The 12,086-nt window shown below is 41.1% G+C and overlaps 1 protein-coding gene across 2 annotated transcripts in view; it reads left to right on the top strand.

Moving 5' to 3' along the window:
• N4BP3 (NEDD4 binding protein 3) overlaps positions 1–8,579 on the top strand; it is a 35,771-nt gene extending 27,192 nt beyond the window's left edge. For both annotated transcript variants that reach the window (XM_070735826.1, XM_070735827.1), the window contains exons 3-5: positions 377–913; positions 6,030–6,287; positions 7,133–8,579. In XM_070735826.1, coding sequence (XP_070591927.1) covers positions 377–913; positions 6,030–6,287; positions 7,133–7,705 — 1,368 coding nt within the window. In that variant the 3' untranslated portion in view covers positions 7,706–8,579. The remainder of the gene's footprint in view (positions 1–376; positions 914–6,029; positions 6,288–7,132) is intronic.
• The last annotated feature ends 3,507 nt before the right edge of the window (positions 8,580–12,086 follow it).

Below are 12,086 nucleotides of genomic sequence, written 5' to 3'. Positions count from 1 at the left end.
GGTTTTTAAAAAATATTTTCAATAAAAACCTTTAAAAAAAACAACCACCACCAGCTGAAAGAAATTGAAAGGTTGCATATGGGTAGGAGAGAGAGGAGTTGTTCTAAATGACTAATTCTACAAGTATGGTAATAATATGCTTATTTCTTTGCATTCCTGCTATGACAAACGATCTTGCTAAACTAATTCCCCCAGTGTGCAAAAGCCAATAATAATAATAATAATAATAATAATAATAATAATAATAATAATTTATTAGATTTGCATGCCGCCCCTCTCCGAAGACTCGGGGCGGCTCACAACAATAATGAAACAATATTACAATGAAACAAATCTAATATTACTTAACTGCTAATGGCCCTTGTGTTGTTTTCAGTGTCGGATCAGGCCCTCAGCTTTCAAAGTGGTGCCTGGGAGGAGCTTGTTGTCTATGCAGGGACTGTCATCCAGCAAAGGACAGAAGATGTCCAAGAGCAACGGGAGCCTGCATACCCTTCTAACCCAGAGCAGCACTGGCAGCTCCTCACAACGTGGACCTATGCGTAGCCATCTGCTGCACACCATCAGTCTTGATGAGGGCACAAACTCCATCCAAAACTTTCCCACGTACAATCCCCGCCTCAAGCCCAGTCCCAATCAGCTGAGTGCTTCCATTGGAAACATCAACCACATTGGTGGTTCCTTAGATAGGGTTTCTCGGGGGTCGCGGGATCCTTTGGCAGTAGAGAAAGCTCCACTGTCTTGCAAGAGCCTGAGCCGACTGCAGAGCTCAGGGGAACCACCCCCTCCGTATGAGCCAACGTATTCCTTGGAAGATGTAGTGAAGCAGCTTGAGGACCGGCTGAGCGAGAAAGGCATGGAGCTCCGTCAGCTGAAGAGAAATCTGAGTGAGAATGATGACCCCTTCACCCAGGTGGGTACATTTTCTTCGTAGGCATGGTTTGGGTCTTATGGATATTATGAACTCAGTTAGCCTGCTGGATGAGGCTTCATCTCAGTTTGTAAAATTCTTCATATGACTCTGTAATAGTTGCTATCTATTATCTCTGTTATCCATTCTTTAATCTTTCTATAGGTACAGTGGTACCTCGTCTTACGAACGCCTCTTCTAACGAACTTTTTGAGATACGAACCTGGTGTTTAAAATTTTTTTCCCTCTTCTTCCGAACTATTTTCACCTTAGCAACGCAAGCCACTGGTGCTGGGATAAAAGGGGGTTTTTTTTCTTTCTTTTTTGAAGAAAGAAAAGGGAGGGGCGGCTTGGAGAGGGAAACAGTTTGCATTAACAAAGCTAGGAGAGCGGAGTGCTTGCAGAGGCACTGAAAGGGTGTCTTTTGAAGAAAGAAAAGGGAGGGGCGCCCCCTTCCCACTCACCCTTTAGCCTAGCCTTGCTTCTTCACCCGCCCCCTTTAGCTGATCCTCCCTGCCCTTTGTTCACCTCCCTTCTGAAGTTTGGGATTTTCCTGAAGGATTTGCATGCATTATTTGCTTTTACATTGATTTCTATGGGAAACCTTATTTCGTCTTACAAACTTTTCATCTTACGAACCTTGTCCTGGAATCAATTAAGTTCGTAAGACAAGGTATCACTGTATTTTAATATCCACTCGCATGGATATCTCTTGATGAATAAAAAATGCCTTAAGGCAACCAAGCTGGAAACCTTTTATAGGGAGGCAGTTGGTTGCTTCCTTCCCCTCCCTTTTTTTATGCTTTCAACAGGGCACAAATGAATAATAGATATATTTGGGCAAGTAGACAAGTAATTCTGATTTGTTTGCAAGAATCTTATTTTGAAGCTCTTATGTCTGCTTTCCACACCCAAGCTGAGGCAAATCCTGTCGCTGATCTAGTCCGCAACCTGCTTTTTTAATTTCACAAGATATATCTCATTATGTTTGTAATTTATAATAGAGTCAGAAAGGAAAGTTTATGTAGAAAGAGTTGTGTGACTTGCCCGAGTTGTTTGCAGTTTGTATTGTGTCAGTGGGAGGTGATGGTTTTTATTAAGAAATGAGAGATCTTGAAATGATGTCTTGTGTGAAGGAGCCTCGATGGTTAGAAATTGATGGTCCCATTTTTGGCTGTTGATCAGAATAACAGAGTTGGAAGGGACCTTGGAGATCTAGTCCAATCCCCTGCTCAAGCAGGAAACACTATAATGTTTCAAAAAATGGTTGTCCAATCTCTTCTTAAAAACCTTCAGTGATGGTTCACCCACACTACCTGGAGGCAAGTCATTCCACTAATTGTTCTATCAGAAAATGTGTCCTTAATTCTAGATTGGTTCTCACCTTGATTAGTTCCTATCCATTGCTTCTTGTTCTGTTTTTAAGTGCTTTGGAAAATAGGTTGTTCTTTGTGGCAACCACTTAGAGATTGGAACACTGTTATCATATCACCCCTAGATCTTTTCATTAAACTAGGTGTATCCTATCTTAATATCAATGAATCTTATTATTTTTAGTTTATTTTTATTTTATTAATATAAATGATACTTTTATTTAAGGGGATTTATATGGCTGCCCAACTCACTCATGATGACTCCAGGTGGCTTACAGGAATGCAATCCCCAAATACAAACTGTATTACGTCCCATCCCAGTAATAACATTCAAACATGCCATCTGATGGGCTCCATATCATCCTGGGATCTCCAGGCCCACTGCCAAAAGCGTATATTCAGGGTCTTTTATGAAGCCAATCTTACCTTGGCGGGGATGGCGTTCCACATGGAGGGAGGTACCATAGAAAAGTACCTCCTCCACTTTAATAGGAGGAACCTATATCATACCCTGCCGTCTCCAATCTGCTGAATTAAGTAGATGTACTTGAGAAAAGATGGTCCTTCAAACAAGGAGGGCCGAAACCCTATAGTTAATAACCAGCACCTTGAATTATTAGACCCACAAAGCAAATTGGCAACTAATACAATTCCCCAAGAAAGGTGACACATGTCCACAAAACCATGTGGGCTGCTGCAATTTGAACCAACTAAACCTTCTGGATACTTTTGAGGGTAGCCCCATATGAGGCATATTATAGTAGTCAAGACACTATAACAACATTTTGGGGGACATTATTGAACCCTTTGAAGCTACAGAAATATGTAGTTGTTTTTGTAGTTAGAGCAGGTCTTAAAATAATCTTGACGTTTGTTGAAATGTGTTTGTGTGTATGGGTGTGTGTATTATACACACACACATTTATATATTATAATTTTTTTTTGAAAATGCTTTCGTGGCTGATTGCTTAGATTATCGATGGAGAAAATATCTCTACTTCCTCTGAGCTTGCTTCACAAATCCATGCATTTCATTTGCATGTCTCACCAGGAAAGGGAAAAACTGAGTGAAGCTGTCTCACTGGGAAGCCATCACTTCAGAGCTGAGCACTTCAAACTAGTGGCTTTATTGTGCTAACTATCAAGATGGGGGAAAGCCACATTGAGGGAAGTTTAAACCTTGTGATCCTTCTGTCAGGATAGAAGGGCCTATAGCAGTGTTTCTCAACCTTGGCCGTTTGAAGATGTGTGGACTTCAACTCCCAGAATTCTGGGAGTTGAAGTCCACACATCTTCAAACGGCCAAGGTCAAGAAACATTGGCCTATAGTGAGTCTTGCTCAAAGGCTTATAGCCTAAGGTGGTTGGCATTTTGCTTCCAATCATCTTCCCCTGATATGTCATTGACCAGGGATGGTGAACCATTTTTGGTTCTCGTGCCAAGAGTGTGTGTGTGTGCTGATACCCATAACCCCATGCCCTCCAATTTGCGTGCATGACCACCACCACTCCCGGCACCTGATGGCACACCTGTTTTTCACTCTCCACAGACCACAGAGCCTTTTTAGGAGCCTGGGGAGGGCGACAATGGCCTTCCTCACACACACACCCTGAGGCCCTACAGAGGCCAGAAATGGCCCATTTGCCGAGTTCTGGTTGATCTGGGAGGCCTGTTTCTTTGCTCTCCCCAAGCTTCAGAGTCTTTCTAGAGCCTGGGGAAGGCAAAAATGGCCTCCCCCACCAAGGTCCTCCAAAGGCTGGAAACATTCCGTTTGCCCACTTCCTATTGAAATGGAAGTTCTGGGTTTTTTGCTCTCTAGGCTTCAGAGCCTTTCTAGGAGCCTGGGGAGGCCAGAAATTATTGTTATTATTTAATTATTTATTAGATTTGTATGCCGCCCCCTCTGGGAAGACTCAGGGCGGCTCGCAACAATAACAACAATGTAACAAATCTAATACATTAAAAGAAGTCTAAAACCCATTATTTTGAAACCATACAACACACTCATGTGTGGCCCGTTTCCCAACTTCTTCAAGTGACTTGAGCTTGCGTGCCCACCTATATGGCTCCGCGTGCCACTTGTGGTACGTGTACCATAGATTCGCCATCAGGGTCATAGGCAATCCAATGAATTAACCTTCACAATTTTTTTTCTGAGACAGTTTGGTTGAAAATCCTTGCTTCATTTGTTAAATAAATGAATTAATTCAGAAAAGAGAACGATCTAGATTAAAGGCTGGAAAATATTATATACAGAAGCTTTCTCAAACTAAGATAGTATTTCCCATTGGGTAATATTAACCATTGTAGAAGTTCAAGAAAGTACAGGTTGTTCTCGATTTACAACCATTCATTCAGCGACTGTTCAAAGTTCCAACAGCACTGAGGAAAGTGTCTTATGACTGTTTTTTCACACTTATGACAGCTGCAGAATCCCCATGATCACGTGATGAGATTTCAGATGCTTGGCAACTGGCTCATATTTACGATGGTTGAAAAGTCCTGAGGAACATGTTGTTGTTGTGTCTTTGCTAAGAAAGTCAATGCGGAGGCTAAATTCATTTAACAACCATCTTATTAACTTTACAACTGCAGTGATTCACTTAAAAACTGTGTCAAGAAAGGTAAAATAGGGCAAAAAGCAACAACTGCCTCACTTAGCAATTAAATTTTGGGCTCAGTAACGGTAGTAATTCAAGGACCACCTGCACCAGTTTGTGATAGGCTGCTAAGTTGCTATCTGTGGGTTTTTTTTATTTTTTAAGAGATCAGAGCAACGGCTCTGTGTGTGTTGTCATCCAGTCTTGGGAGTTCACAATAGTACCCGTACCACCAGGATCTGATTTAATTAGCCATCTATAAAATGTTGGGCAGCAAGAAATGTATAAGAATTTTTTAAAAAGTGTAATTACTACTAAGCTTAATCTTGCATCTTCACGCTCATTTAAGCAGTTTGGTTATAAGGTACTGGCTAATTCCAATGACCAGCAAAATAAGCGAGCCAACCATAATGCTGTTTTATTATTGTTGTTAGCCGCCCCGAGTCTACGGAGAGGGGCGGCATACAAATCTAATAAATAAGTAAGTAAGTAAGTAAATAAATAAATAAGTAAAGTTCTCGGAAATTTCAGATCGTGCGGAATGCGGCCGTGAGAGCCATCGTGGGGCTTCCTAGATTCGCCCATGTTTCTGCAACACTCTGTGGCCTGCACTGGCTGCTGATCGGTTTCCGGTCACAATTCAAAGTGTTGGTAATGACCTTTAAAGCCCTACATGGCATTGGGCCAGAATACATCCGGAACCGCCTTCTACCGCACGAATCCCAGCGGCCGATAAGGTCCCACAGAGTTGGCCTTCTCTGGGTCCCATCGACCAATGTCGTTTGGCGGGCCCCAGGGGAAGAGCCTTCTCTGTGGCGGCCCCGGCCCTCTGGAATCAACTCCCCCCCCCAGAGATTAGAATGGCCCCCACCCTCCTTGTCTTTCGCAAACTACTCAAGACCCACCTTTGTCGCCAGGCATGCGGGAGTTAAGATATTCCTTCCCCTAGGCCATTACAAGTTATGCATGGTACGTTTGTGTGTATGTTTGGTTTTTATAATAAGGTTTTTTAGTTGTTTTATTAAATTGGATTGTTACATGTTGTTTTTATCATTGTTGTTAGCCGCCCCGAATCTGCGGAGAGGGGTGGCATACAAATCCAATAAATCCAAATCCAAATCAATAAATCTTCTCTTACTCTGGCAGGTGTACGAAGACAAACAGCGTCTTTGGATGGAAGAGCTGGATGAGCTGAAGCAAATGTATGTGGCCAAGCTGCAACAGGTAATGTACCAAGCCCAACGCAACCAGAGGGCACTTCAGCTACAACTCTACAAAGTACAGCAGGAAAAGAAGAGGTTGCAAGAAGAACTGGACTTTCAGCAGAGCCATTGTGAAGAGCTGAGACTGCAGCAGCAGCAAGCAGAACGCCTCAGTCCGAAACTGGAGGAGACCAAATGGGAGGTGAGAACTATGCACAAAAAGATGACTGTATTTTTTGGAGTATAAGACCCACCGGAGTATAAGATGCACCAGAGTTTTGGGGAAGGAAAATGGGGTGGGGAGAGAAATCTGCATACCAGATATTTATCTGGCTAGCGTCCTTAGTCTGGTCAGCTTCAGCACATTATTTTAGCCCCTGGTTAGGGATTAAAAAAACCTTATTCGGAATGAGTAGCAATGAAAAAAAGCCTGCAAAGACTTAGAGCTGGAAAAAACATTCTTCAGAAGGAGTAGTAATGAAAGACTACAAGCTGGGAAGATTGTTAGCACCTTGTTAGGGATGGAAAAAAAGCTTCGAAAAAGCTACACCTAAATTTTCAGCCTGTTTTAAGGGGGGAATGTGCTTCTTATACTCCAAAAAAGATGGTACCTTTATTTAGTTCTAATGTCCATCCTGAGTGCAAGTAGTCAATTAAACTAAACTTTTGGACTTCTTTATGAAGCAGGTGTTTGTTTGTTTGTTTGTTTGTTTGATTGATTGATTGATTGATTGATTTTTATGCCGCCCTTCTCCTTAGACTCAGGGCGGCTTACATGTTAGCAATAGCACTTTTTAACAGAGCCAGGTATACTTTTTGTTAGATAACGGACAAGATTACTGCCATACTAGAGATCTGTCCAACCTGGAAACTAGATTAAAGGCACAAAAAAAATAATTCAGTATGGGCTGAATATCCATCTCCCCTTGTATCTGGGCTTGTCATTGTTGCCTCTGTTGGAAATATTCCACCACCTCACAGATTCTCTTATCTTACTATGTTTTCTTTGTTAATTTCTTGACTTCATCCTAGTATATTTTTTCACAGGTATGTCAAAAAACTGCAGAGATTTCATTGCTGAAGCAGCAGCTCCGCGATGCCCAAGAAGAGATGGCCCAGAAACTGGGTGAAATGTTCAGTTTGAAAACACAGCTGCGGGAGGCTCGAACAGAGTTGCAGAGCAAGGACTCGCAGCTGGCTCAGTTGGGGGACTCTTTCCAACCCTTATCAGATCATGGTTCCCCTATTCCTTCTTCCAGGGAGTCTCCCATGCAAGCGTGCCAGGACTTTTTGGGTTGTGAAACAGATGATTCTAAATGCCGGGGAATGCAGGGTGAGAGCGCAGAAGGAACGGAGTGGCTGTGGGCAGAGTTGTTGCGGGAAAGGCGCCAGGCCCAACTGCAAGCGGTAAACTTTGAGCATGAGCGAAAAACATGGCAAGAGGAAAAAGAAAAAGTCTTGCGCTATCAGCGTGAGATTCAGGCCAGCTACATGGAGATGTACCATCGAAACCAGGCTCTGGAAAGGCAGCTGAGTGAATTTCGTCAGTTCCCAGCTGAATCCAGAAATAGTGATTCAGAAGCACCTTGGATTGAGAGAGCGGAATCTTCTAAAATCTGAGCTACATTTGAGAAAGATCTTCTGCTGGGATGGCAAATGGGCAGAAGCCCCATACTGCTATGTGGACTATAAGATTTGGTAAAAGAAATGTCTAAGCTAAAGAGCCTGTTAACCCAGTGCAGAAGTTTGTTCCTGTAGTAACAGACAGGATTTTGCAGATTGTTGTTCAAACTATGGAATCACAGCAATATATTTGGAATTTTTTGTCAATCCAGGTAGACTGTTGCCTCCAAACCATTGCTATATTGGAGAGCAAAAGGCTTTCCTTTTGTATCCTGCATGGGATCAATACAGAAGTTTCTTTTTAAATTATGGAATGTGAAATTAAGCTGTAATTGGGAACCCTCCTGATGTGGCTCAGTGGGGTAAAGAAATGAAGGATATATAGGTTATTCCTTATTAGGAAGGTTTAGCCTTGTCCATTAATCATTTGAAACTTGGCTTGCTGTACTAGAAGGAAAGGCATAGGATATCTGCTCCATCAGGAATCCCTCTGTATAGCATTTGTTTTCTATCCATCTGGCTGGGCCTCATGCTATTTCAAGGTCAAAGCTCCAGATATAATGTGATTGTATGATATTGTATTATAAGAGAGATCCTTCTTTGGCTCTGGAAATCAAAGCCGCAACTCCAGTTCCATTGGCCTATGAAACAAAAGCACAAGCCAAACCATTTGGGCTCAAACACTAAAATACCATAGGACAATGTTTTCCGAATTATGGTCAGTTTCTCCATAACAATGAGAATGAAGCTGTGAACATATTTGTTCGGTTGCTACTTGGTGTCTCGGCTCTAGGTTTGAAGGTTCTTGCTAACAAAGGATTCTGAAATGGAAACACAATCTGGCAATGTATTGAATAAATATTTGTCTAAATCTTCTGGCTCTATGACTGCTATTCCCCCCACCGACCCACATTGTATTGTATTCTGTTCCTAGTATTTTTGCCATTTGTGTTATGGGTGTTCTCCACAGGTAAGCTGCATGTTGTTTTATAAACTCTAAAACCTGATAAGCCAATCTAAGAAGAAATTAGGACATGCATTTTTAACAAAGAAACGCTGTCGAATCTTGGGGATTTTTCCTCTTAGGGGAGGAAGATTGGGCTAGGAAATCTCTTAAAATACTTTTGGGAATCTACGGATGTAAAATGAAAATAATCCTACACCAAGAATATCCTTTAAGCCAGCAAAAAGAGGGTAAATGATATTTTCAACGATTTTGCATTTTCTCTCTCTTTTAAAACAGAGCTTTACATATCCCACTGGTAAGGAAAGCATACAGGGAAAACCTCCTTGCTTGTAGAATAGTTCTTGCCCAAGCCAAATGATATCAGGTTGTATGTTGTCTGGACTATACACTGAAGAGAAGTTAAGAAGAAAAGTGTGTTCTTAAGAATATAGCTCTGGCATGAAGTCCGAAGCTTTATTGTATACATGCCCTAAAACAGGGGTGTCAAAACTCATGGCCCACCGAGCCAGATGTGTCACGCACTGGCCATGTCCACACCCACTTTAGCAAAGGCGGGAAAATTTGTGATACGTCATTTGACGATGTTTGACACCCCTGCCGTAAGAGAAATATTACTATATAACAGATCAATGCAGAGAGCTGTCTTGCTATGTCCCAAATGCCAACATTTTGTCAGTTTACGCAAATCATCTTACTGCTTTTGGATTGCCATTATCCATTATGATGCATGAGATCCCATATTAAACATGTTTGATAGTGATCAGCTCAGCACATCTTAATATGTTTCAGATTGCATTTCTTGTTTTAATCCCTGTTCACTGATGCTACACAACTTGTCATTAGTATGCTATCTGGAGACATCACTGCCGAGCATATTTCATTTTAGCTATAAGACATAATTGCCTACTATATTTTATTTTCCAGAGAAGAAAAGCTATTGGCTATTAAATGATTTGATGGCACCTACATGAAAATGTATCATACTAGATGTGAAACTATCCAGTTGTGTGGCAAAGTTCTTTGCGGCAGAATCATCTTTGAATTATCCTGGAGTGTAAACACTTAATAGAATTAGAAATCCACTAAATGGTTGACCCTTGCTGCAGTCTCACTCTCACTATATAAGTTTAATCCCTTATCAGGAAGCTACTTATACGGATGTGGTTAATTTTCAAGATACCAACCTAAATTAGCAAATTAGAAAAGGACTGAAAAAAAGATACTGTAAATTAGATTACACTGAGCTGGACTAATAACATACTTTCTACTATATCAGATGGGGTTTTTTTCTTTGCTGGTCCCCAAAAACCACAAATGCTTGTTTTTCTTGCAAGACAGCTGGTTATTGAAATTTCTTGTTTGGTTCCCTATGCCCACGCCAATCCAAAACTCTGTTGGTGCCTCACTCCAAAATCCCCACAGCAGGTTTCCACCCATCAATTAGAACTGCAGGGAGTTGAGAAGCAAGCCAGGGAGGGCGGCACCAAAACTTGGCAGCTAAGCCAGAAACCAAGTTGCTTGCTCAGATGCCACAGGGAAGAGTCGAGGCGTCACAAAAAGTTAACAAGGGTATTTGCCTCTTAGAACTGCTGGATAAACCAGTTTCCTGAATTCCACAGGTTCATTTCATCCAAGCAGGAAAGCCCAGGCATCTGCCAAAGATATGAAGAGGGATGCAGTGTTATAGTTCTAATCTAAAAACACTTGGTGGGCTCAGATAGTCTTAACCAATCTTGACATCTGGATCTGAGTCACATTTCTCTCGAGAACTGAAAGAACAGCATTTCTGATATAACTCCTAGGTATATGCTTTTCAATTTTTTGTGCATTTCATTTGTATTGCTAGGAATTCTTAAAACCTATCAGATTTACCTAATTTTCCAAATATATACCTGGACTTTTGTATTCTTGCTATTCATAGAAACATAGAAGACTGACGGCAGAAAAAAACCTCATGGTCCATCTAGTCTGCCCTTATACTATTTCCTGTATTTTATCTTAGGATGTATATATGTTTATCCCAGGCATGTTTAAATTCAGTTACTGTGGATTTAACAACCACGTCTGCTGGAAGTTTGTTCCAAGGATCTACTACTCTTTCAGTAAAATAATATTTTCTCACGTTGCTTTTGATCTTTCCCCCAACTAACTTCAGATTGTGTCCCCTTGTTCTTGTGTTCACTTTCCTATTAAAAACACTTCCCTCCTGGACCTTTAACATATTTAAATGTTTCGATCATGTCCCCCCTTTTCCTTCTGTTCTCCAGACTATACAGATTGAGTTCATTAAGTCTTTCCTGATACGTTTTATGCTTAAGACCTTCCACCATTCTTGTAGCCCGTCTTTGGACCCGTTCAATTTTGTCAATATTTTTTTGTAGGTGAGGTCTCCAGAACTGAACACAGTATTCCAAATGTGGTCTCACCAGCACTCTATATAGCGGGATCATAATCTCCCTCTTCCTGCTTGTTATACCTCTAGCTACGCAGCCAAGCATCCTACTTGCTTTCCCTACCGCCTGACTGCACTGTTCACCCATCTTGAGACTGTCAGAAATCACCACCACTAAATCCTTCTCTTCTGAAGCTTTTGCTAACACAGAACTGCCAATACAATACTCAGATTGAGGATTCCTTTTCCCCAAGTGCATTATTTTACATTGGGAAACATTAAACTGCAGTTTCCATTGCTTTGACCATTTATCTAGTAAAGCTAAATCATTTACCATATAAATCATATTCAGCAAAGATTTAGATTCTGTGTATTTGTGACAAACCAAGGTTAAATGTGACAAACCTCATCTCTAATTACTTCAGACATTTTTCTGCTCACTTCCTAGTAGTAGCAGTAGCAGCAGCATGGTAACAGTAGTAATAGTTGTAGTAGTAGTAGTATCAATAAAAGCTCCAATATAGTCTGACAAAAGATTTCCCGGTAGCTACGGTATGTCTATTCTAGTAATACCGGGGACTGAAATAGCTAAATAAGTTCCAGTATAACTTCACTGACAACTGGGATGTCAAAGTCCCTTCTATATGGAGAAATTGCTGAACAGGTGGTCCTTGCTTAATGACTGTTGCAGCATCTCCTCACGTTAACCATTTGCAGCCTTTCCAGTTTCCAACTAACAAAGTCAATAAGGAAGCTGGTAGGAGATTGCAAGTTGTGACATGATGTCTCACTTAATGACTGCAATCAGTTTGACTGAGCATCAAGTAACTTAATAATACCTGTAATAATATTCATAAAAGCTTAACAATAACCACAATCATGTAGCCCTGCAAGAAAGAAGCTAAATAAAAACCATTTTAAAGATACAGTTGTGTTAATTTTCAACTGCAGATAGATACTGCAGGTAGATACGTAAGTTATTTTATCTGACATATGCAAGCCTAGACTATTAAGGGAAT

The sequence above is a fragment of the Erythrolamprus reginae genome, chromosome 2, assembly GCF_031021105.1.
Source record: "Erythrolamprus reginae isolate rEryReg1 chromosome 2, rEryReg1.hap1, whole genome shotgun sequence".
NCBI lineage: Eukaryota > Metazoa > Chordata > Lepidosauria > Squamata > Dipsadidae > Erythrolamprus > Erythrolamprus reginae.
The sequence above is the reverse complement of the archived record's forward strand: the minus strand, read 5'-3'. Positions and strand labels throughout refer to the sequence as shown.